Genomic DNA, 26189 nt, shown 5'->3' with positions numbered 1-26189 from the left:
CACGGTGGGTGATTAAGGAGTTGGTATCTGTGGCTGTGCGATCACCAGAAAGTCTAAATCAAAGCCTCCTCATGCTAGGTGGGCATCGGCGCCCATTTCCACCCTTCCAATAAGGTAGAGAATTGCTTTAACTGCCCTTGTTTTTTCCTGAAAAGAATTCAAGGTAACATTTACACCTTTCAGTATGTGTTCTGGAAAAGTGGGGTAGAAAGCCTGAGCGCCAGTGTGTCAGCCTTCTCGAAGTGGAACACAATTTGCTTGTGCCACAAAGACTTTGGCAGCTAGCCCATTTGTCAGTTTCAAGGATTACGCTGTTTAGCATGGAGTCCCAATACCCAGCCTGGCACACAGTAGGCACTCAAAAGTTATTGAATGGGTGAATACATATGATTATTCCATTTTAACATGCTATTACAATGTTAGATATGTAGACCACAGTCAATAAGTAATGCTTTAAAAAATAGGAAGGGAAAGATTAGGTAGCATTTAAACCTTGCACCCCCAATTAGCATTTTGAAAAGGCAAACAAAGTCACACAGATGGTTCAAGGATGGCCTTTGATACTTTCTTAAAGTCTGAAGGGACTGGGGTGCTGGGTAGTCCTCACTACCCTGCTCTAGCATACACATATCCTCAAATATGTACCCCTACATGCGCCTAGATAATGTCTGCACAAGAAAACAACCATTCGCACATTTGTTAATCACGGCTTTGTTTATACAGTGCTTCCACTTGGAGGAGTAAACATTCGTGAGCCTTTTAAACTGCTGAAAGAGACATTTTTCAGTTCACTGTGTGAACAAATGTGATGAGCCCAAGTCCCTACTAAGAAATTCAAGCCTGGAGAACTGGATAAATAAATATAAATGAATTCATTTGACTGAGTGACATTTTCATTTAATTAAAGCAGAAAATCAGCTCTAAAACAAATGATTATCCCTGACAAAGAAGCAGAAACTGGTCCTTAATTAATAAATTTCGAATAGTTCTTCTGCGGGCTGAGCAGTCTTTAGTGGAGAAGTACACTGGGGAGAAAAAAAGAGGGAAGTAGAGAGAGAGAACCCGGAAGATAAAGCACGTTTAAACTTTTAGAAATAGAAAGGATATAGAGACCATTTATTTATGCTCGAATACATGTCAAATCCTGCTAGACCAAAAGTATTATTATAGTGAAACTCTTTGTATAACAAAACAAATATTCAAGTCTCAGGAGAGGATCAATTTTTTTTTTTAAAGTAAATACAAATCTAGGTCAATGAAATTTGTTCTGTTACTCTTTCATCTCTTCCTCCTTTCCATGGCATGATCAAATGACAAAAGAAAATTCAAATTTCCTGATACTTGGATAAATATCCACATATATATAGTTTACAGTAAACATGAACCATCACAACCAATGTGATAGAAATGGGATGAACCAAAACATATACTCAAATACTTCTCATATATTTTCAGAATCCCCATATACTACCTTCATCAATGTTCAGTTTAATAGTTTTCAGTGCTAAATACCTGTGTTGTTTCTCCGATATAATGCGGAAAGAGTAAACCTTCAGATGTATACGTCAAAGCCACATTACCTCTTACATAGCAGACACTTGAAACCTTTCAGGTCACCGTTAATAATTTTCTGTGCATTCATTTATGTCGAATCAGTTACAATTAAATAAATTAAAATGGCAACTAGCAAAATTTCACGTCATTGATCGAATGAGTTTCAGACTACTCAGGGTATTTGGGGGCATCTCTGCTTCATTATGTCATCAAGTTGGGAGAGAAATTTCTTAGTGTCTCAATATCTCGGGTATGCAGGAGGGGCTTAGCAAAACCACACACCTACCACTCCTAGCAGCCCAGAATAATGGAAAATGGAGGATGGAGAGTGAAAACCACATGTGAGAAGCAAGATATTAAAAGAAATCTTTTATGTAAATAGTCTCAAGCGTTAATTCTTTTTTAGAGAGAAAGAGAAAGAGCACATGCAAGTGGTGGAAGGGGAGAGTGGTAGAGGAAGAGGAAGAGAGAATCTTAAGCAGGCTCCACGTCCAGCAGGGACCCTGATGTAGGGCTCCATCTCACAACCCTGAGATCATGACCTGAGCCGAAATCAAGAGTTGGACTTTTGGGGCACCTGGGTGGCTCAGAAGTTAAGCATCTGCCTTCAGCTCAGGCCATGATCCCAGGGTCCTGGGATCGAACCCCGTATTGGGCTCCCTGCTCCGCGGGAAGCCTGCTTCTCCCTCTCCCACCCCCCCTGCTTGTGTTCCCTCTCTCTCCGTGTCTCTCTCTGTCAAAAAATAAATAAATAAATAAATAAATAAATAAATAAATAAATAAATAAATAAATAAATAAATAAAATCTTAAAAAAAAAAAAGAGTTGAACTTTCAACTGACTGAGCTACCCAGGCAGCCCTTCAAGCATTAATTTTTTTTAAATTTAATTTAATTTTATGTTAGTCACCATACAATATTGTAAGCATTAATTTTTTAAAAGTACATTGGTGTCTTACCATTTACATCAACATGGATGGAACTGGAGGGTATAATGCTGAATGAAACAAGTCAATCAGAGAAAGACAATTATATGGTTTCACTCATGTGAGGAATATAAGGAACAGTACAGAGGATCATAGGGGAAGGGAGGGAAAATGGAATGGGAAGAAATCAGAGAGGGAGACAAACCATAAGAAACTCTTAATTCTAGGAAACAAACTGAGGGGAGAGGGGGGCTGGGGTAATTGGGGGGATGGGCATTAAGGAGGGCACGTGATGTGATGGGCATTGGGTGTGATATGCAACTGATGAATCACTGAACTCTACCTCTGAAACTAATGATGTACTATATGTTGGCTAATTGAATTAAACAAAGTACATCAGCGTCAGAGTTTTTTATATAAAAGAAGAAAATGTATCTTTGAAAGAAGAGAGACTTAACAGCAGGCAAGTAGGTCACCAGGAAAGAGAACTGGTTTTGGAGACAACTAGTTACTTGCCCACCATGATAGTTTTATGTGTCAACTTGACCAGTCCACGGGGTACCCATATATTTGGTCAAACATTATTTTGAGTGTGTCTGTGATGGTGTTTTTGGATGAGATTAACATTTGAGTGGGTAGGCAGAGTAAAAGCAGATTCTTCTCTCCAATATGGGTGGGCCTTATACAATCAGTTAAAGGCCTGAAAAGAACAAAAAGGCTGACCCTCCTTCAAATTAAAGGGGATCCTTTCTGCCTGTTTCGAGCGAGGGCATTGGTTTTTCCCTGCCTTAGGACTTGAACTGAAACACTGGCTCTTCTTGGGTTTTTGGACTGCTGGTTTTCAAAGTAGACCGCCACTGGTTCCCCTGTGTCTTCCACTCGCTGACAACAGATCCTGGGACTTCTCAGTCTCCATAATTGCGAAAGCCAATTCCTCACAGTAAGTCTCTCTCTCTCTGCATATATATTATAATTAAACATTAAGTACCTATCCCCTAATGGTTTTGTGTCTCTGGAGAACCCTGACTAATAGTCCCACTTTTCCGCTATGACCCTGAATGAGCAGTTCAGCTCTCTGGGCCAAGTTTCTTCATCTATAGAATGGGGCTCATGTTATCCATCTTGCAAAATTATTGTGGGGGCTAAATATAGAATTCTAAATGCCAAATGTGCAAATAGGTGCACAATCAATCTTAGCTCCAGACTTCCCTTTTGTAATAAATTGAAGATTTGGTAACTTGTGCCTTTGTATGAAAATAAATGCAGCATCTAATGCTGATGTTAAGATATTAATGATTTTGAAACAGCTGCCGAACTTTATAAAACCTTGATGGTTTCAAATATGAATCCCAAACTGCTCCTTGTAGAGCTGAAGCAACCACTTTCCTTTCTCTTCTTCCCCCTTCTATCTTTAGAGGAGGTCTTACCATGACAGCCTCGCCTTTCCCCTGCCTGGCACAGGAAATGGTGGAGTCTTGGTGCGAAGTACCTTCTTTATTATCCTAGGGGACTGCCCAAGAGAACCTATCTCATTCTGCCTGGGGAAATTGGGGAGATAGGATTTCAGTGGCAGTCACCTGGGAACTACGGGGGGGGGGGGGGGGGGGCTCTTTCTTGGACCTGAGGGCATCACCTGCAAGGTAAAGTGAGAGTATAGGACGGGCTCCACTCCAATTTGGTCTTTAATATGAGATATTCTCATTCACCCCAGTGAGCCCTGCTCAGGCTGTGAAGGGGCAGAGTGCCTGGTACACTGTGCATGTGGGGTCTGTAGAGTGTTGGGCAGTACCACTCACACTTTCATCTGTATAAGCATCATGTCGGGGTGAAACTGTGGAAAATACAAATGCCTGGGCTGGAAAGCCTAATTCCACAGGTCCAGGAATCTAGAGTTGTGAAGAAGCATGAAGAAAATTCTGGGGCCGAGAGCATGGATTTGGGGGAGGAGAATGTGGTACAGAGATGTGAAAGATGATCCTTTACAATGCTCTTCTTCACTGTTGCTCACTCTTTCATCATGGGTTGCCTCATTGCCTCGTCTCTTGAGCTGACTTCTCTCCACTCCCACTGGCCACCACCCTCCTTTAGGCTGTCCTCATCTCCTGCACAGATTAATGCAAGAGCTTCCTCACTGGAGTCTGGCCTCTTGTCTTGTCCTTCTTCAGTGTATCTGCTCTGCTTGTGTTATACAAAGCTGATCAGGAGGGTCTCTGGTTCAAACCCTTTAGTGGTCCCCCACTGTCTCTAAATTCCTTAGGAGAGCAAACACAGAATGTTTCACTTCACACTCCCTTACCCTTTCCCATCTTACTTCCCACCACTGTCTCCCCTCCTGCTCACTCTCTCCACCTTCTAACCAAATGAGCATTCCTCTGGCCTTCCACATGTTCCTGGGATGCACCAAGCTCCTTCTTCAATGTTGGCCACAGAACAGGCTGTTCTCTCCAACTGGGACATTTTCTTTCCATAGCACCTAAGCCCCACCTACTCCTCTGCTACAGCTCCTGAGGGAGATTTTCCTGATCACTCAGAGTCAGGGAAGTCCTGTTGCTTACTCACTCCCAAAGCATCATTAACATCTCCTTTCAGATCATTCACTGCGTTACAAAGATTATTTGTGTGGAAGTGTCTTCCCCATGGTAATGTGAAATCCGTGTATCTGAGAACCATGTCTCTCTTACTGAATTTCACCAACACCCAGTAAAGGTCAGGCACTCAGTAAATACAGATTTCTTAGTAAATAAAAGTTTTACAGCATGGTATATTTCTCTGAGGCTCTGATCATCTTGGCAATTTTATATTTGCTTGATGACTAAATCAAAAATTAACATACCTTAACTAAATATCTGGCTCAGTTTAGAGGTTACTGCCTCTTGGAACCTTTCCTGACATATTCTTTCTGGTTTAGATGCACTTCCTACATGATCCTTGAATTCTATGATTACCTCTGTTATGTATCTTTCACTTGACTTCGACAACAAGGATTATTATGTTCATCCCTGTATTCCTGACACACAGCATCGAGTGCTGGGTACATGACAGGATCTCAGTAAATGTTTTCTGGATGAATTACTGAATGAGCAGCTGTGTAATTGCTACTATATAAAGCGATTAAAAAAGGGATACTATAACCAAAGTGTTATTTCAGAGAAGGAGAGTTTTGTCTCCTGGCTGGGGCACAAGGTTGGAGCAATCACAGTGTAGACTATGTATGTGATGCCTTCTGGAATTGGCAGGTAGACACATGGATGCAACGAGAATCTTGAATATCTACCCTTTGTGAAATTTTACTCCAGGCATTGAGAATTGGTTGCCCCAGAGAAAAAGGCCACAGAGAAAGTAGGCAATATATAATATTAGGGACTGAAATTCTAAAGTATACAGATAGTTTATTTCTCTGTTTCTTCTTAGAAAAGCCAAAGCAGCTCAGTGCATCCCTGAAAATGGCTTTCATTTTCTCTCATCAGGTCCACATGCCATTGCCCTATTACAACTGCTTTTCTAAATGAGGCCCATAAGAGATTCGAACGAAAATTGCAGGGTCTAGCCTTACCCTGAAGAAAGGAACCCAGTGTCAGTTGTGGAAAACAAATGTCAGTACAATATCAGTCATTCAAGGTCCTTCAAATCCACAGTCAAACCACAAGGTAAAATAAGAATGTAATCACATGGCCATCTTGAATTGTCCAAACAAAAGATATCAAATACATTTTTAATTCCACCTAGAACACTGAAATGCAAAGAGGTCAACAGTAAAGAATTCTGAGGTTGGTGATTTCTGCAGAGACAGACACAAAACATTTGGCATCCTTAACAGTTACTTTTCAGCATGGAAAAATGCCATAAAAACACGGAGTTTTGCAGAAGTAAGGACAGGGTTAACTCCTGAAAGAACATGTCCCAATTAAAAGAATGATGTGTGGTTACTTCTCCCTTATGCTGGTTAGAGGGACCATCGGGGCAGTTGGAATAGATATTTTTCTACCATGAAGAATGCAGCAGATAAGAAGGGTCCATTTGAAGTCTCACTGCAAATACCTTCTTGAATGACCCAGCCATAATGGACTCCCATAATGAAAATGAAATTGGAGTGGGTCTAACTAGGGTGTACATGGCACAATGCAAACCCCTACCGACATACTGATGTGTGAGCTCAATAATGCCCCCCAGAAGTCTATGTTTAGGCCTTTAAATATAAAACTATACCAAAGAGAATTTCTCGGAAGGCTCAAATACTTGATAAAATTAGAACTATTCCTGGCCACACCATTTGTATAACAGAGTATGGAGATTATGAAACATGTTGGGGAAAAGCTCAAGAAGGTAACAGATTGAGGAAATGCTATCTTGGACGCAACTTAGAGGTGACATGTGGTTGGCAGCTCCTAATCAAATAACACTGGATGAGAAAGTGGTAATCAAAGTCCCCAATTACAGAAGAATCATCTCCACAAACTCCTATAAGATTCCTGATCCTCATCTACCATGAGCCAGTAGGCAATTCACAGGGTCTTAGGAGAAAAGGCTCAGTTTATAGTTGTTGACAGTATCTCTCAGATAATTTAAAATTGAAAATAGTAGGAAAAACAACTCAGTGAAGGAGTGGCTTATATATTTAAGAGCGCTTGTGAAAGGTGTATTTGTTTAAGAGCCATCACCATCACCTTTACTAGTCAAAATAATACAAAAAGATCACAACAGAATAAAAGAGATTCTGCACAGTTTTGCTCATGGATGATGCAAAATGGCACTGTAGCTACTCTTTTTTTTATTATGAATCCATAAAAATTGATATTGAATTTATTGCTTTGAGAAGATTAAGTTGAGAATAGTTAGTCAATAAGAGGAAAGGAGAACAATTAATTTTAAATCAGTAAAAATAAATGGAAGATCCACTCTCTGCTAAGTACTATGCTAGGAGGTAGGAAAGCAAAGGAAAATCAGAAGACAATGAGGTTGTCCGTATTCCACAGGGGAGATGGACAGACCTCTTGCCTCCATGCCTTCCTTCTGCCTCATGCCAGCCCTTAGCCATCTGTCAAAATTTATATCATTCAAGATCTAGTTCATGTATTACACCTTTGGCAAGTCTTCCTTTATCCCACCTATTCCCAGGTGAGGCTAAGTTCCAGTTCTTTGGCATTACTATACATCTATGTATTTCTATAAGGGCATACACATTCTATCCTCATTGCTAGATTGAGTGTTCCTTTCTATCCCTAACACCACAGACCCTGGTGCCCAGTGGATGGAAGAATAAATGGATATTAAATAGATATTATGTAATGAATACATTATTAGTTGAACAACATGCTTACCAATGAAGAAGAGAGAATGGTTCTGCCTGAGAGATGAGGTAAGGCTTCTCAGAAGAGGTGATACCTCATCAAGACTAGGTCCTCTCATGAGTTTTATTATACCATATTCATAACAACTCCGTGAAATAGGTCTTATTCCCATTTTTACAACTGAGGAATCTTAATCTCTGACAAGTAACTTGCCCAAAGTTAATACATCTGTGAAATGCCCAGAATGGCTTTCTTTGGAATGGTAAAAAGTTTGGATTTTATTCTGTAGGCAGCTGGGAGCCATCAAATGTTTTAAGGAGGGATATAATGTCATCAGAAATGTATTTAAATTAAGTCTGGCAATAGAAGTAGGAAGTTAATTAAAAGTGGATGAATGGGACAGGATAGAGACTAGAGATCAAACAACTAGTACGTCATTCTTCCGGCCTGGGAAGGAGCTTAAGAGGAATGGTTTAACACAGTGGCTAGCATGGTCATGAGGCAGGAAAAGACTGGAAACCCATTTTACAAGCAGAATTCAGAAGATATGTTCACTGATTACATATGGGTGGTAAGGGAGAAGGAGTAATCATAGGTCAGATGAGCCTTCTACATTAGGTGATGGAATGAGTAATGGCATTAACCTTGAGAAGAAACAAAGGGGGAAGAATAGGCTGGGGAGATGGTGAAAAAGACAATGGGGTTGATTTAGAACATTTTTAATTTGAGATATCAGTAGAATATTCAGAGTTCATGCCCTTTAGGGAGATTAAAGTAAAGATCTGAAGCTTCATAGTAGTCTAAGATGTATTTGGGAGTCACTATGAAGGAGGGGATGGTTAAAACAATGGCAGTGGATGAGATTCTCCAGAGAGCATTCACAATGAGAAGAGCTAAGAGGACCCATTCCCCAGGTGGCATCGACATTCAGAGAGTGACAGAAGAAGGGGGCTTGCTGTCAACTACAGAAGGAGCCATTGGAAAAAGAGGAGGAGAACCAAGAGGGTCATCATCACGCTCATGCAAACAGATGAGCACCAGGGAGGTAAAGCTCAATGTTAGCCAATGATAAGGCAGAAGAGCGGAGTACGGAGAGAACACACACGTGAACACCAGATCTGTAACTCCAGTGGCACAAGTAAATAAAAGACACAGAAGAGCCAGGAAATTCAAAGAGTGTAATTTGGAAGATACAAGAAGGGGCCATCAGACATACCTCACATATGCATAAAAGGGAATCTGGGGATTGGCTCAAGTTTTCTTTTCCAGGAGCTGGAAATATTACTATAATTATCTGCCTCAGAAGAAAGACAAAGAAAGCATTTCTTTATTTTTTTAAAGATTTTATTTAGGGGTGCATGGGGGGCTCAGTCGTTAAGCATCTGCCTTCAGCTCAGGTCATGATCCTGGGGTCCTGGGATCGAGCCCTGCATTGGGCTCCTGCTCCGTGGGAAGCCTGCTTCTCCCTCTCCCTCTCCCCCTGCTTGTGTTCCCTCTCTTGCTGTCTCTGTCAAATAAATAAATAAAATCTTAAAGAAAAAAAGATTTTATTTTATTTACTTGACAAAGAGAGAGAGAGAGAGAGAGAGAGAGAGAGAGAGAGCATAAGCAGGGGGAGCTTCAGGCGGGAGAGGGAGAAGCAGGCTTCCTGCTGAGCAGGGAGCCCAATGCAGGGCTCGATCCCAGGACCCCGAGATCACGACCTGAGCCGAAGGCAGACGCTTAACTGACTGAGCCCCCCAGGCACCCTGGCAAAGAAAGTATTTCTTAATGACAACTAAGATGCTAAGAAAATTTTAAATGAACAAGTGAATCATAAACATATTTAACCTTGATTTATTTTGAGACAATTTATGAAACTCTCAGGAAAACAGGGGCCTCTTAAGATGGTGGTAACTCAAGGAACCGCTAGGTAAGACTTCTACAAAGATAGAATGGTTTTCAGAAAACTTGTAATATTTTTGTATGTATGAAAGCCAGCCTCTAACACTGTTTTTCTTCTTTTATTATCTTAAGAATACTGGCCTGGCAATTTCTTAAGAAAATAATCATACAATTATGATACGACCCAGCAATTTCTAGATACGTAGCCAATGAAATGAAAACTCATGTTTATACGAAAACCAGTACATGAATGCTTATAATAGTTTTATTAGTATTTACAAGACTGGAAACAACCCAGATGTCCCTCAACTGGAGAATGTGGTATATCCAACTGTGAGATATCCATCCAGTGGAATACGAAGCAATTAAAATGAATGAACTGGTGATATACACCACAGCTCTGTTAAGTCTCAGTGAATCACAGTAAGTGAAAGAAGTCAGACTCTCTGATTCCACTTACGACATTCTGGAAAAGACGAAACTAAAGGGACAGAAAACACAGCAGTGGTTGCCAGAGGCTGGGGGTAATGAGAGGGGTTGACAACAAAGGGGCACCATGGAGAATATTTTTTGGAGTTACGGAACTTTTAATCTCTTGACTGTGGTGGCAGTTACACAACTATATGCATTTGTCAAAAGCCGCAGAGCTGTACACTAAAAATGGTGCATTTTACTGTATATAAATTAAACCTTAATTTAAAACAATAAGGAAAAAAGAACACTGGTTTGAGAATTAGGAGAACAGGGATCTAGTTTCAGTTATGCTACTAACCAGCTATGTAACCATGAACTATTCTCTAATCCTCTTTGGGTCTTGGAGCCCAAAACTGTAAAATGAGATTGGAAAAATTTTCTCAAAGAGTCTATTGCTATGTTCTACAAAGACTTCCTTCTTTAAGCAATGTGGTGGACCAGATGGCCTATTTCAGATCAGATGGCCTACTTCAGTTGCTGAAGTATCACTGTGGGGGTGACTGGACTAAAATACCCAATCTGTACACATGGTTCTGAAAAGTCTTCTTGGATTAGAAAGTAGTATTTCTAATTTGTGTCATTCCAAAAGATGAAGCTCTAGGAAAGTCCTCTGGTCATGCAATTCTTATCTAAATTTTGCCACATATATTTGGACAATGTGGAAGAAGTCTTTCGGGAAACACTAATGTTTAATGAGCTCTAAGTGGCCCTGGTAAACAATCGTGGTCTTTTTTTTTTTTTTTTTCCACTTTGTAGGCACTCATTAAAAAGGCATTTGGAGATGGTGGCATTTGCTACCTTCATCTGCTTTATCCTCCAGTGTGGATACTGGTTTCTACTGCCCAAAGTAACCCCTCCCTCACAGTTGTGATTACATTTTTACACGATCCATACAAGGAAGACATTGAAAAGGACATATACATATGTTCCTGAAATGAGGGAAGCATTTACAACTCAAAAGTGAAGATACTAAGAATAAAAAAATAATCTTGATAATGATGTTAAAAGTTTACATTTTTGCCCTTGTAATGCAGGCGTCCACCAACTATGGCCCACCAGCTATGTCTGTAAATAACGTTTCATTGGTACCCTGCTATACTCAACTCATTTAAGATGATCTGTTGTTGCTTTTACGTGATGTAGTAGTTGCCACAGACAATGCATGGCCCTTAAAGGCTAAAATACATACATGTGGTCCTTTCCAGAAAAAAAGAAAAAAGTCTGCCAACCCCTTTTCATAGAATATGCCACACACTATGCTATATGGCTTCCACATAAAATTTCATTTAACCGTCACAGCACTACCACGAAATAGGAATTATTACCCCCATCCGACGTATCAGAGGTACTGAAAGGTGATGGATAGAAGTTTGCTGTTGAGGCAGACAGACCTGTACTGTGCTCTTTACTAGCTGTCTGACATTGGGTCTGTTACTCAAATTCTTCATCCTCTATTTCCCTGTATTAAGTTGGGGCTAACTAAAGCACTGATCATGGTAGGGTAACTGTCAGGACTTGATAAGAGATAACTGTGCAGTGATTTGTATATAGTACAAATTTAAAACTCATTAGCCATATGAGAAACAGTCAGCTTTCAGTATCCCTGGGGTCTTTTTCTTCCTACAAACACTGTCCATTATTAAAAAAGCTAAAGATGCCCCTCATATGCTTGGTTATGAATTAATTTGATATTTTGCACCACCGCTGTGTGTTACGTAAGGAACCTTTCTCCCATCTCTCATGAATCAGGCAGGAGAGAATGATGATGTTTCCAGTTCTGTACTGCATTCCCCAAGACAACTGCAGGTGCTGTCACATGGGTGAGTTTTCTGCAGGAATGAGCAAACTAGCAAGTCCACCAGACTGACATCCTGGCTACCTCATGGACAGGACACAGAAGACCAAAAGACTGTATGGAGGAAGAAACCACCTCAATGGTCTCCAAGGCAGGGCCAAACATGGCTTCTGTTTCTTGCAAATGTCAGGTAGTTACAGGGCCATTGTGAACAAGAGAAGGGAAATCAGAGGCCAGCATTTTAGCTGAAGGACAGTTCTGGCTTTAGATGATGAGCTGTTTTAAAAATTTTTTGTCATGATTCATTGTTAGTGCCTATAAACTGATGTATTTACTATGAATCCACCATGCACATTTTTAAAATATCTCAGTAGTTTTTGTCTCTGGGTCAGCATCCAGAAGGAGGAGATAAGAAAAAGCAGGGTAGAAACTCCATATTCCCTGTGTTCAGATGACCCACAGTAGTCAGCAGGAGCTTTCCCAGTCCTTTTGAGACCATCTTAGTCCTATTACTGTCATGGGGCTCCTGGCCAACAGTGGGAAAATGACTGGTACAGAATCAATAGCTTAAGGCCAGTTTTAAAACAGCCATCGGAAAGTTGGAAAAGTAGGCTTAGCTATTATTTCCTTTAGAAACATGTTCAGGAATTTCCAGAAGCTAAGTAGCATTCTAAAATCTTTGTTTAGACTTATTCGGCATATTTTTCTACTGATTAATATTTGCAGAGATGAAGAATCAAATATTCAATACTGAATCACATATCACCCCCATGGTGAATTTCCATATGATATATATGTTATGCCAGTCCGTTACTTGGGTAGAATAGCATTCCAATTTTTATTATAGCAAACCCAGACCCAAAATATTTTAAGCCTACCCCAGCTGTCTTTAGAACTTCTATTATCAGTCATAAAAACAACTTGTCAATTTTTTTTTGTTTCACTTTTTTTAAAAAAAGAAACCGTCACTTCAATAAGGCTATAGATTTTCTAAAGTCTGCCTGGCATGAAATGAGTTTGAACATTAACATGTAAAGAACAAGCAATAAAAAAGGTAATATGAGTGCAGACAGAATATCCAAGAGCTAGTGAACGTGATCTCTTCTAAAGGGAGTGGAATGAAAGAATACAAAATGCACAGCTTTTCAAAGCTAAAGAAAGTGACAACTGAATTGAAAAGGCTGAACTTAGCATTACCTTCCCAGAACACAAACATATATTTAGCTTAATAGACTTGAGTACTATCTCAGGAAAAATCTTATATATTATGCATCTAGGGCAATGAAAGCTGTAGAAAATGATTTTGCAAAGCAAACACACTGCAGGCTGACAGTAGCAGAGAGAAAAAAAAGAGTCTAAGGCACACGAGATGAGTTTAGGTCTCATTTTCTATATATCATCATAGGAAAACAAAGGAGCACAGAAAACCTCAAGACACTAACCAGAACCTGCAGAATGATGCAAGTGATTAAAGCTTAAAAAATGTGCATGTATTTTCTGATTATAACCATAATACAGATTTATATGAGAAAATTTGGAAAATATAAAAAAATACAAAGAAAACAATTAAAATCACCCACAATCCCACCACCTAGAGAGAACTATTATCAAAACACTGGCACATTCATTGGCATCCCTTTTTCTGTGTACATATAAAAATATGTTCTTTTTAAGAAATTTGATTCATACTATAAATAAAAAATTTTACATGGTCTTTCCCCCCCACCTCCACTTCCTATTTATTTCTTGAGTACTTCCCCATGTTGTCATATATTCCTTGAAGATTAAATGACTGCATTATATTGTACATTACGAATGTAAACAAAATTGTTTCTTTCCATATTGCTGAACCTTTAGGTTGTTCATAATTTTTCAGTTTTATAAATAGCACTAGGATGAACTTTCTTACAATAAATCTTTGAATCTCTATTTACTTCTTCAAAGAAACTAAAAAGTATATCAGTATGTCAGATTCAAATTTAAATCACTCAGTGTACTTGTACCTATAAATTTACCACTGGAAGCCTCTGGAGACAAATGCAAATAATGCATATCAAATAAACACACTATTTTCATATCACTCAAAGTCTGTATTCATCCTTCTAGAGCAGTCATCTTTAGGCAGTACATCACTTTCTCTAGGCAAATGTCTATTACTGGGTTATAATCTAAATGCAATAACATGAAACTTGGCTGACCCAGATTTCTCCAATATCAGTATACATGCAGTTACAATATTCTATAGATTGAAAAATACCCCAGGCTCTCAAAAATACATATTTTATCATCCTTTCACTTAAAACGGTGTGTAATGGACATTAAAATAAAATAAATAAAGGATTATAGCCAGTGGGGGTTGATAGCAACCAAATCTTATGTAGACACATGAGTTACATATAGTGCAACTTAAAGTTTTCTTCAAATTCCAGTTTTTTTCGGTCATTTCCTGTCATAGGTCTAACATATCAAATTTATTAATGATTCTTGTTTAGAGTTATATGGGCATAATTTCCGAGCTTAAATTCTTTACAGTCTATTTTTAAAAAATGATTCTATTTTCAGGATGCTAAATAGCATTCTCAAAAATCTCCCAAGAGTGTATGTGTTCATATGCATATATATACAGACACATACCTTTAAAATGTTTTTTTCCCACTAGTCAGTGAAAGGCAAAGTAAAATGAAACACAACAAAAATCCCACTTGTATCATGATCATATGAACTATGGAGTCATGCAAATTCCGAGGCCCCCTCAGACTTGGTAGTCAGACTAAGAGAGCTTGGGCCGCACTGTACAAGTCTAGGGGTGCAATTGTATCCACATCTCTGGGGTTGTGCAGTGCACAACCTATACAACTCTATGCGATGTCCTTGAAATTAGGTCATCAGATAATTCCATCTGCTCATCCCTTATTTGTGCATCCTTCCCCCAGTGACCTCTGAAAAAGAGAAGTTTTGGGGGGAAGTGGCCTCTAAATCTATATGCCTTTTTTTTTAAATAAAAGAAATTCCGCAAAAACACAGTAATAGTTTCTCCCTGGCTCTCCTTTGTCATGATGGTAAGGGTTTCTTTCTTCCCATCCTCCCCTTCCATCCACCCACTAGGCAGTAGCAGGATACCTTGTGTGAGTAACTGTAGGTTTCTGACTTCTTCGCGCACCTTCAGCTGGAGCACCTGTTGTAAGATATGCTGCCGGAGGTTCTCCTGTGCAATCCCCATCCGCTCAAGCTTTTTGTCCGTCAGTCTCAGCAGGGCTCGCCCTGCAGGGTTTCAAGAAATAAAAGAAAAAGCAAATGAACAATAGCTGGAGAGGATTTCCATCTTCGTTTTTGGCTAATCCTGCTGGAACAGTAGTTTCCTTCTAAACAGACGTTTTAGGAGAAGGGGTCCTCAATTATTCTTACAGACAAGAATTGATCATCTGGATAAGGCAAATGCACACATTTAGAAAAGAAACCCTCTTTTTATCTAATTTTGGCCATCCTCCACTGAAAACACACAGAGTCAAATAGAAGAAGAGAATTTTAACCTGGGTATTTTGGACCCAGATTGCAGGTTTCCATAGAAACAATGCACTTTGGCGGGCAATAGGTCCTGAGGCTGGCCCATAGGAACTCATGCACAGACAGCCTAGCGGACCGGGATGTGGTAGCTGTGGTTATAGAGAAACTCACCAATGCCTAAGCCAGGTTACAATAACGTTTCTGTGAAACATGCATGCAAAAGTTCCCGTTGTCACCTGCAGGCATTTGCCTGCTGCCCCGCCTAGTGCTGCGCTAGACTTCCATTTCCAGCTGGTGGGAGCTAAACCTTGATCCCAATCTCTGGCCTCAGGCAAGGGCTGCAGCAGCGCTGTGGGTGAGGGGAGCAGGCTGAGGGAGGGCATCTAATGACTGCCAAACAAGGTGGCTCTGGGAGTGAGTACCTGTGGTGTGCAGACACCCCGGGCCCCCAGCCAGCCTGGCAGGGCTTCCTTTGCCCCAGGACATCTGCATGATTCCCTTCCTACTATAGTTTCCATCAAATTCCCAAATTCTCTCCCACTCGGTGCTTGCCCTGAAAGAAGCAGACTTCCATTGCGAGGGCTTAGCACAAGAAATAGAGAGCATGATTGTGGTTAAATGCTGTAGCACCACCCTGTTCTCTCCCCAACCCCATCACCATACTTGTAGAGCTTTCTCATTTCAACTGATGTAGAGTCAACTATGTGTGATCAATGGTATATCTTTGGGTACATTATCACATATACTTCAGAAAGTAAATTTTTTACTTCCTCAGAACAGACATCCACCAGCCAGGAGATGGGGTTAACGGACATTTTCATCAGAGATATAGGGAAGTGTATGTGGCCTGTGAATAGAGACAGGCAAATAGAGAGAATCAGGTAGGAGCGATCTGTGCTGTTTGCTCTTCTCTTTTACCTCCCATTAACCCTTGCTAAATGCACCAGCTGGGATAAGTTACGTAACATTTTACAGTAACAAATGATCCCCAGATATGGGGGTGGCTACAATAAGGTTTATTTCCTGTGTCCTGTACACATCAACCTTGAACATTGCTGATTATTGTACCGAAGGGAAAAGAGAAGGTGTTAAAAGGTCTCATGGCATCATAGCCTAGAGGTCATTTACAAATCATTGGCCAGAACTAATCACATGAACCTTCCCGCCCACACAGCGTTCACATATGAATTGTGCATCCAGTGGGGGAAGGGGGAGAGAAGTATTTGACAGGCAGCACTGATAAGAACTACACCAATACAGACTTGGCTTGGGACCAGGGCCTGGCAAGGAAGTGAGTGCAGTGAGCTGTGGTGGTCTGAAGCTTCAGCAAAAGCTACATCTGGAAGAGGAAGAAGAGGCAGGGAAAAGGAATCCTAGGTGGCCATAGCTGACAACACCGGGCAGGTTGTGGTGGCCATGAGAAAGGAAGGAAAGAAGATACAGAGCCTCCAAGCAGTTATGGTTGTCTCCTGTGATAGACAGAATGACATCTTCCCCTCCAAAGATGCCCATGTCCTCTTCTCTGACACCTGTGAACATGTTACCTTACATGACAAAAGGGACTTCGAAGGTGTAATTATGTGAAGGGTCTTAAGATGGGAGATTACCTGGCATTATCCCACCTGGATAATCACGCAGGGATCCATAAGGGAAAGAGGCCGGAGAGCCACAGAGAGAGATGGGACAATGGAAGCAGAGGTCAGAGTGAGCTGGCCACAGGCCAAGGAAGTCAGGCTTCTAGAAGCTGGAAAAGACAAGGACATGGATTCTCTCTCCTACTCTCCCATCAGGAAGAATCTCTGCCAACATCTTGATTTTCCATAAGACCCATTTTGGACTTCTGACCTCTACAACTATAACACAGTAAATTTGAGTGGCTTTATGCCTCTAAGTATGTGATCATTTGTTATAGCAGCAATTGACCTTTTGATTGAAATTTAACATACTTTTAAAAAATCAACCGATGGCTTTAGATTCCCTTTCCTAATTTCTGGGCAGTGGCATCTCAAAGGTAGAGAGCTAAGGAGTGGTGAACCTGAGTTCCAGGCCAGGACAGCCCTGCCTTCAAATGCTTTCCTCACCGTCAAACCTTGGTCCTGAACTTTCATTCAGGAAATAAAGAATGGGATTTGGTATCCTTTATGTGGATAATCCACTTTCAGATAAGACATCCAGCTCTTCATACATGCTCTCAACTTACAACTACTACATAAAAAGCTCCCTGAAGTTCAGATGATCTAAATCCCTCTCAACACCAAAATATAGATCACCCATCCTCCTTTCTGTTCCCCCTTAATTGAGCTATGGTTTCATAAGCTGTGCCATTTGGGAGCTGGTGCTGCTGAGGCTCTGGGAAGACACATGGGAGCTGGGTCATGGTAAGTTGGCTGGTCTGTCTCTAGAGTACGATGCTAGTAAGTCAAGATGAGGATTTTGTTCCGGTGTGCATGGCTCAGCTTCTCTGTCTGGTGGCCCCCTGAGAACCTCTAGCCTCAGCCTTTCCATTAATGTACCTGACTGGTCAAAGTGTGGATCCATAAGACCTATTAGAATGTTATTCCCTACTTGGGTGGGTTAATAGCTTTAGCTCTGAAAATGCAAGTTACAAAATCCTATTAGTTGTAAAATCTGTGCATTTTAGACTGTGTGGGGCAAACAATTGTGCTTATCAAACATTTCACATGCTAAATACTCAGCTATTCAAACTATTGTTATCCAAATCCTGAGAAAATAAATATTATTTCCATTTTGTAGAAAGGAAAATTGAGAAGTTGAAAAATATTCAAAACAGGAGAGCCTTTCCTAATTCTTCCTACTATATCTTCAGTTGTGCTTTATCTTCCTTGGGAGGAAAATGAAGGGCTCAGACTACAAGAAGAGAGATTATGGGGAAATTGTATAGAACTTCCTGAAAAAACAACTTCTAGAAAAGATCATGATCTGCATGCACACCGAAGATGGGATGAATAAAATCTGATTCACTGTCTTCCTTGGATGGTTCCTACAGAGCCACCCAGGTCCATGCTTCTGAAAAATCTGCTCAATTAGATCATTCCCAGCAGCAAATGTCCCATTAATCTCCTATCCCACCACCTACTGCTGACCACAAAATAGTGTCCAAATAAAGGTGGTGATGCTTTTGATGCTGGTGTTGGGGAAGTGATAAGTAGTCAATTATCAATCACATTTTTTCTTTTTTTTGCAATTTATATTGTCACTTTTTGTTGTTTAGCATAAAAATCCAATTGTTAATTCTACAAACACTTATTGAGCACCTACTGTGTCCCTGTCACTTTGTTATTCCCCTGGAGTATGATGATGAATAGGACAGACAGGGTCAATCTTGGTGCCTTCAGAATGGCAAGGCAGGCGGCTAATGATAAATGTTGACAGGCATGTGATGTGTGCTAAGAAAGGGCAAACACAGATCACAGAACTGCATGACCTAACCTAGTCTGGGTACCAGGAAACTGTCACTGAGTAAAGAACATTTAACCTAGGACTTCAGGAGTAACAGGTAGTCAGACCAAGACCACTGGATAAAGGAAAGATTTTTTTGAAAGTCCAGCAACCACGTGGATGAAGAGGGAGACCACTACTGCAGACAGAGACCAGAGGCACGCCGTGATGGCTTTTGCATTCCCTGCCTTTTCTCCAGAGAGGGCCTTGGGCACCTTGCTCTGCACTCAGTGGTCCTCATAGGGAGGAGTCCAGAAGAGAAAAATCAATTCAGTCTCAGAAGAGGCGCACCAACTAAGTATCCTGATACTCCAACCTGCTTATAAATGGTATTTAGCTAATCCAGGCTGCTCGGCCTTCACAGACTCATAGATTCTTAGAGTTGGAAGAAGCTTAAAGTCCTCCGCATTGATCATATGCTGACCTTTGACTCTTTCCTTTATCAAGCACGTATTGAGCACCACTGTATGCCCGACACTATTCTGGGTACTGAGGCTGTGGAGAGGAGTCGTCTTTTCTGTCTTCATGGAGCTTACCAATTAGTGCCAGAGATGGATAATTTACAAACGAACTGGTATGCAGTGGCAGACAGGGACCCCTCCCGGAAGGATGGCATTTTGTAGTTTGGGTGGTGAGGCAAGGCCTCCTTCCACAGGTGACCCCGGAACATCCAGAAATGTCAAAGTAATGAGCGGAATGGCAGGAAGGCTAGTGTCACAAGGGCGGAGGAGACAAGAGAATGATAAGAAAGGAGGTCTGAAAGAAGGCAGGTGCCAGATCATACAGGGCCTGCTAGGCCTTGGTGAGGACTTTGGATTTTATTCTGAACATGGGAAATTTTAAGCAAGGGATGACATGGGTGTGATCTTATGTATTAAAAGAATCCCTCTGGTCCCTGTGTGAACGGACTGAGGGTGTGGAGGTGGGGAGGTAAGGAGCAGTGGGAGGAGTCAGCACATGGCCAGGGTAGTCAAAGCAGGAGGGGCTGGTGCCTCGGGTGTGGGTGGAGGGGAAGAAGTGGGGGGTGAAAAAAAGGCAGACCTCAGAGATGATGGGGTTTTTCAACCAGAGCCACCAAGGGTCGGGGGCACCATTTCAGTGCAGGAAGCTGAGTCTCCACTCTGCTGGGTTGGAGGCACAGGAAATCATGGTAGTAGGAGTGCTATTTTTTTCTCTTGAGGTCACTTGGGATATAGAGAAGTAACGGAAAGAACAGAACTAAACAAAGGAGGATTCAAATATTCTTCCTTCTTCCCCATAGTGCTTTTAGTTCTTCAACTTTCTTCTCAAATCCCAAAGCTCTGAGCTGACTGCGGTAAGGGGAGCACAGGGGGCACATCCTGGTGGAATTTAGAGAAATACGAGGGACCAGTAATGACCCAAGCTCTGTACTGCTTTGTCCCCAACAATGGTCCTCAGTGCCAAAGATGCTTTCTCAGGACCCTCTGCAGAAGCTCAAGCCAGGCAACAGGCAATGAGAAAGTTTGCCCAGCAGAAACACGGGTCTGATGCTCTGCTAACAGGCCTGGAAAATTAGTACTTTGCTGCAATATAAGCTTGAGCATAGACATAAAAGCTTTATCAAGTGTGATCCACCACCATGTGGCATAAGAATCAGTATCTGTCCTGTCAGCTTCCCTGCTGTCACTGTCCCTATGCTTGCATGTAATGCTCAAATATTTATTGAATGAATACACTTAGTGCTACTAAATGAATGTTCTCTTCTTTACTCACATACGGATGATCTCAAGGTCATTAACTGACTGTTTTTCCTGATGTAAGAGACTTGGCTGGAAACTGACTCCCAGGACGACGAGAAACTGAAAATAGCAGAGGGTGGAGGCTGTATTGTGTTGGTGGGGACCGCAGATGCCAAGTTGAAAGGAACACAGAACTTGACGCTAAATGAGTACTTTGCCTTCCCGCAGGTTTCAAGAAAGACAAGTGTCTCGTTCTTCTTTTGAACAGGCAACCAAGAGAGACTGCAAGGCTTGATGGGCAGACGGGCAGCAAGAATGGACGAGGGGCCCTGGACACAGAGGGCTGTGTATTTGTTTCCTACAGTTGCGGTGACAAACTGATACCTAGAAGTGGGGGGGCAAACACGGGGACTTAAAAAAATAGAAATGTATTCCACGTACTTCTGGAAGCCAGAAGTCCAACAGCAGTTTCCCTGGGCTGAAATCAAGGTGTGGGCAGGGTCACACTCCCCCTGGAAGCTGAAGGGGAGAATCCGTCCTTGCACCTTGCTGCTTCTGCTCGCTGCCTGCATTCGCTTGCTGGCAGCCGTGCCACTCTGATCTGCATATCCTCGTTTCACCTCCTCTTCTTCTCTTCTGTGTGTGTACTCTCACTCTGCCTCTCTCTCGGAAGCACGCTTGGGATGTGATGTAGGGCCCGCTGAAATAATCCTGGATAATGGCTTCCTGTGATGACCACATCTTCGAAGACCCTTCTTCCTTATAAGGAAGAAGTTCCTACCAGTTCCTACCAGTTCCTATCTCTGGGTGGCCGTCATGCAGCCTGCTCCAAGCTGGAAGGAATCTTGGAGATTTCAGAGTCTGGCACAGGATTCGTTGTCGTGTTCCACATAGAGAAGTGAGGCCCAGAGAGAGGGAGCGGACTAAAGCCACACAGGAAAAGGAGGGGGAAGACTTAGGTCTAGACATGCATTTCTGACCTTCAGGCCCAGTCTGGGCTTTGGTCTCTAGTTCAGGTGTTCCCTACCTTCTGCTCAGAGAATTGTAACAGAAGTCCTGTCACAGCTTCTCAAGATGGGCGACTGTATGCTGTAAGGCACAAGGGGAAATTTCTGGGTAAGCTTGGCAGGGGGGTTCGAGGGATGTGGCTTCGGGCCCTACCCTACTGGGAAGTCTCAGTGCCACTATAAGTGGTTGGGGACCGCCATTCTTCCCAGAGAAGAGGCTGGAACACAGGGCTCTTTTCTGCTAGAAACAGAGGTCACTTACAGTTCCCCCGTGAAAGAGCCATTTGTATCCTGGGCTAGCTCCAAACCTGCTCTCAGGTAAAGGCCTGTGTTATGCACCAGGTAGATGTTCCTGGCTCTACCCCACTCTTGGCTGGTCAAGAGCAACAGAGTGATGAGTGCCAGACATACAGCCAGTGTCCCATAGCCCAACCCTCGTATCTTCATCTCCTCCTCATTCCAAAGTTGGATTATCTGGAGCAAATAGGGAGAGAGGTAGAATGGCAAAAGCTAAAAGGTTTAGATAAATGCTCAGGAAAACATACGTGAGGTCTTAGCTTTCTCATCTCTGCAATGGGGATGAAAATGACACTATTTTATAGGGTGACTGAGGATCAATTGACATAAAACATACACATGCCCTTTGTAAACTGAAACCACTAAGATCATGCAATATGGGTCCTATAGTTCTTTGGCTGGCTGAGAATGCTTTCTCCTCCTCATAGCAATGATCATGATAGCAAATATTTATTGAACAGACACTGAGTTAAGCATTGGAGAGTTTGACATGGATAACCTTACTTTCAACAATTCTCTGAAGATACTATATCTATACCTGATTAAGAGTGACTGTACTCAGCTGAAGGTCCTATAGCCACTAAGCTGCAGAGCTGGGATACCAATATACATAAAGACCATGCTCTTAACCACCCCCTCAACTGCTGCCCAATAATTCTTCAAACAGACCTTATGTGTCCCCAAGCCCATGTCTGCTGATTCTTGTGTAGGGAGACCCACAAGGCAGGTGAGAGGATGAGGATCAGAGAAAGGTCATCATATCTGATGACATAAAGGTAAGCAGTGCAAACACTGGCATAACTTCACAATACTCAAGGCTGTGATGACCTTCATTCTTTGGTCTTTACTCAGTAGAGTATCACAGGGGACTGAGTAGTCTTTGAGAGCAGCCATTAAACAGATTCATCCTCTCCCTCATACAGATTATCTATGTCTGTACCATGAACTGGATAGACCACTAGCAGCTAGAAAGAGAAAGATAAGATGATTTCCCTGCCAGAGGGACAAGCACAGGTTCTTTGAGAGCCCACAGGAGGGGCCCTAACTTAGCTGGGGTCCTTGAACAACAGTAACAAAAAAAGCCAAGATGGTGAGGAGAAGGGAGAAGGGCATTCAAGGCACAGGGAACAGCATAGGCTAAGACAGGGATCTGAGAACCAAAAGATGCATTTAGGGAACTCCAAGAAACTTGATATTGTTACGTGTGAAGCATGAGGCAGAAGCACATCATGCAGGGTCATGCCATTTCATGATGTTCTACCCTATAGAGGAGCCAGTCTTACTCTTTCTTTCTCTGCCCACCCCAAAGTAGCACATAGGAAACACTAAGGGATGATATGCACAGTTGCAAAACACTCCCATTTACAGGACTAATTACAGGTATTACAGGAATACCTTATTTTTGCCTACATTGTATCCCTGCTCATTTCTGGTAAAAGAATCTCTCTTGACTTTTGGGAGCTGGTTCTCCTCACCCAATGGGCCTTTTAACAATTAAAAAAAAAAATCCCTGTGGTACCTTTTACTTCTAAAGTAAATATAATGTTCTTGATTATGTTTATTTTTCATTTTCTGATTCCCTTCCACCTCCTCCCATAATGTAAGATCCATAACAGCAGGGTTTCATGGATGTTTCCAAGCACCTAGCTGGAGCCTAACTCGAAGTAGGCACTAAATGTATATTGGTTAGGGGTGCCTGGGTGGCTCAGTCAGTTTAGCGTCTGACTCTTGGTTTTGGCTCAGCTTATGATCTCATGGGTGATGAGATCGAGTTTTGAATCAAGTCCCTCATTGGGCTCTGCACTCAGCAGGGAGTCTGCCTGAAGAGTCTCTCCTTCTGTCCCCTCACACCATTCATGAATGCACATGTGTGCTCTCTCTCTCTCTCAAATGAATAAATTAAAAAATAAATAAATATTGGTTAACTTAATGCTGGGTGTTCACTAGAATTCATTAGAAATGCTAAAATTTGCTAGAATTGCCATGGTTTCTAAGAGAGAAGTTCTCTTTCTTTCTTAGATCATGTCCCAAGGGACAATATGAGCCTAGACTTGCTGTCAGTGGCTATCTTTGCCAACATATGGAGACAATTTGCTAGAGAATAAAGCCAACAGAGGGAGCAGAGCTGAAGGAAAAAGAAAAAAGGGGAGTGAGGAAGGAAGATAACAATAGGGGATTTCCTGAATACAGCCTTGCCTGAAGTCAGATACCCCTGGGCTTCTCATTTATGTAACGCAATATTGGGGTGGGGCAGGTTAGCAAGCTGAGCTCATTTACACCATTTGCTTCCAAGGGAATCTTGACTTACAGGTCCAAGCTCATGTGTGATGCTTGGTGAGGCACTGCACCATCTCTCTTATTCCTATTTTCAAGAAAGCCCAGCATGGTGTGTATAAGAATGATATGAACCTATCCTATAATAATTGGCTTTCAAAAAGTTAATCATTGGCAAATTTTGGTATTTTAATTTTTATTCCTTACAAATTGTTTGGAATACACCTTAAATCTGACTGATATTTCTAATGCACCTGGGGCAAATCCTTATCCAATTTATGACTGGAGGTCGCAAACTCAAATGTTGTCAAATGTGTAAAGAGAACCACTCTAAGGGACAACAAGGAGTAGGTGGACCACGGTAGATTGGACAGTTTGGTCTTTTAATTTTCTAAAATGAGCAATTCCAACCCATTTTTGCTATGCTAGAATACAGGCTGAGTGTTGCTACTTCTACTATTTTTAAGTTAAGAACAACTGAAAATCCAAAAGTTTTATGAAGCCTCCCAATTTAAAATTTGCCTGTTTTTTTCCGTACTATGAGAGCCAAACAATTCATGTATATGGGTCCTATTTGGCTCACAAGTAACCACTTGCAACATCTGACTTTTAACCCTCCCTCCTTCTTGTCCCTCCCACTTGCAATGGAAAGTGATTCAGAAACCTCACCTTCAGGGTTTCATCAGACTTTAGGAACAGACTTCAAGTTTGGGTATTCCATTCTCCACAGACTATTCCAAATTAACAGCTAACCCAAGACCAAGGGGAGCTAAAGAGTAGTGAACCGGCCCTCTGTTTTTTTATAACTTGGATGTGCCTTGCAAATCCATCTTCTTAAGTAACCCCCACCCCAGTGCTTGACTTCCTAAAGGTGACTGTGAACCACCAATACCAGAGTTAACAAGGACTCTGAGGTCAGCCAACCTATTGCCTCATTTGCTGGCAAGAATGTGTGCAAAACCTTCCAAGACAAATAAATCTCTTCTCACTTCTACCTGAGAGCACAGCCCACTGCCAAGCCTGGTCACTCACTTGGTGACATTAAGAATGATTAGCCATTAATTGAAGGCTAAGAGAAGGATTCATGGACATTTATTTGTACTGTAGTTACTGTAAGTAATTTACCATACTGATGGGAACTGGACACATTGGTTGTTTTGTTTTGTTGTTGTTGTTTTTAACCAGTCTGGGGTAAAAAGACTATTTTAGACAATCTAGGTTTTTTTTTAGTTTAACTTTATTTAAATTCGATTAACATATAATGTATTAATAATTCCAGAGGTAGAGTTCAGTGATTGTTCAGGTAGAGTTCAGTTGTATGTAACACCCAGTGCTCATTATATCATGTGCCCTCCTTAATGCCCATCACCCAGTTATCCCATCCTCCCAACCCCCTCCTGACAATCTAGTTTTTTGGTTGAATATATTCAGGTGATGATGTTAATAGGAAGAAACTGGAATAATGTTATTCCCCATCTGAAATATAAATTCAGAAAGAAATTATGATGCTTTTCAAACAGAGTGAAAATGTGGCCTTGCATGATTCTTTAGCCCTCTAAGAAGGAATACACACCTTCCAAACAGTAAATTAAAGGTTAAATCCTTTTATGTTGTTGGTAGTACATAGAGTTACCAAATCCCCTCCAAAAATTAATTTAAGAAACCCCTAAAACATTTTGTTTGGGAATTCTGTTTTAGTCCCTTGGAAGACTCAGTAATTACTTCCCTTCTACCTCAGAGCAGATTTTTCAAGCAAAGAAATCTAGTACCAACATAACAGAGACTAGAGCTGAAGATTTATGATTTCATAAACAACCTTCAAGGTCTTTTCTGTTTTTGATAGGTAGACTGAACCTCTTGGTATGTTTGCTTTTATTTATTAGCATTTGTATGCATTGTTTTGGGATTCTCTGTTAATTGAGTGTCACTAGGTGAGCAACCCACCGTGCATTAGGTATCTTTTAAAGTTAATTGCCAAGAAGCATATGAGATGTCTATTGACAAGTGTCCTCCCAGCCCTTGATATTCT

At 41.4% G+C, this 26189-nt stretch overlaps 1 protein-coding gene across 13 annotated transcripts in view; it reads right to left on the bottom strand.

The window, feature by feature from the left end:
* SAMD12 (sterile alpha motif domain containing 12) overlaps positions 1-26189 on the bottom strand; it is a 386018-nt gene that overhangs the window by 153238 nt on the left and 206591 nt on the right. For 11 of the 13 annotated variants that reach the window (XR_010410537.1, XM_064587977.1, XM_064587976.1 and 8 more), the window contains exon 4: positions 15040-15180. Coding sequence is in view for 12 of the 13 variants with exons in the window: in XM_064587977.1 (XP_064444047.1) it covers positions 15040-15180 (141 nt within the window). In the remaining variant the exon portion in view is untranslated. Of the gene's footprint in view, positions 1-112; positions 148-9491; positions 14859-15039; positions 15181-26189 lie in introns of those variants that run through there. The other 2 variants (XM_064587981.1, XM_064587978.1) reach the window with 2 other exon arrangements.

The sequence above is a fragment of the Mirounga angustirostris genome, unplaced genomic scaffold (genome assembly GCF_029215605.1).
Source record: "Mirounga angustirostris isolate CCGP_5_RB_7025 unplaced genomic scaffold, mMirAng1.0.hap1 SCAF_4, whole genome shotgun sequence".
Classification (NCBI taxonomy): domain Eukaryota; kingdom Metazoa; phylum Chordata; class Mammalia; order Carnivora; family Phocidae; genus Mirounga; species Mirounga angustirostris.
This window is presented reverse-complemented; position numbering and strand designations above follow the sequence as displayed.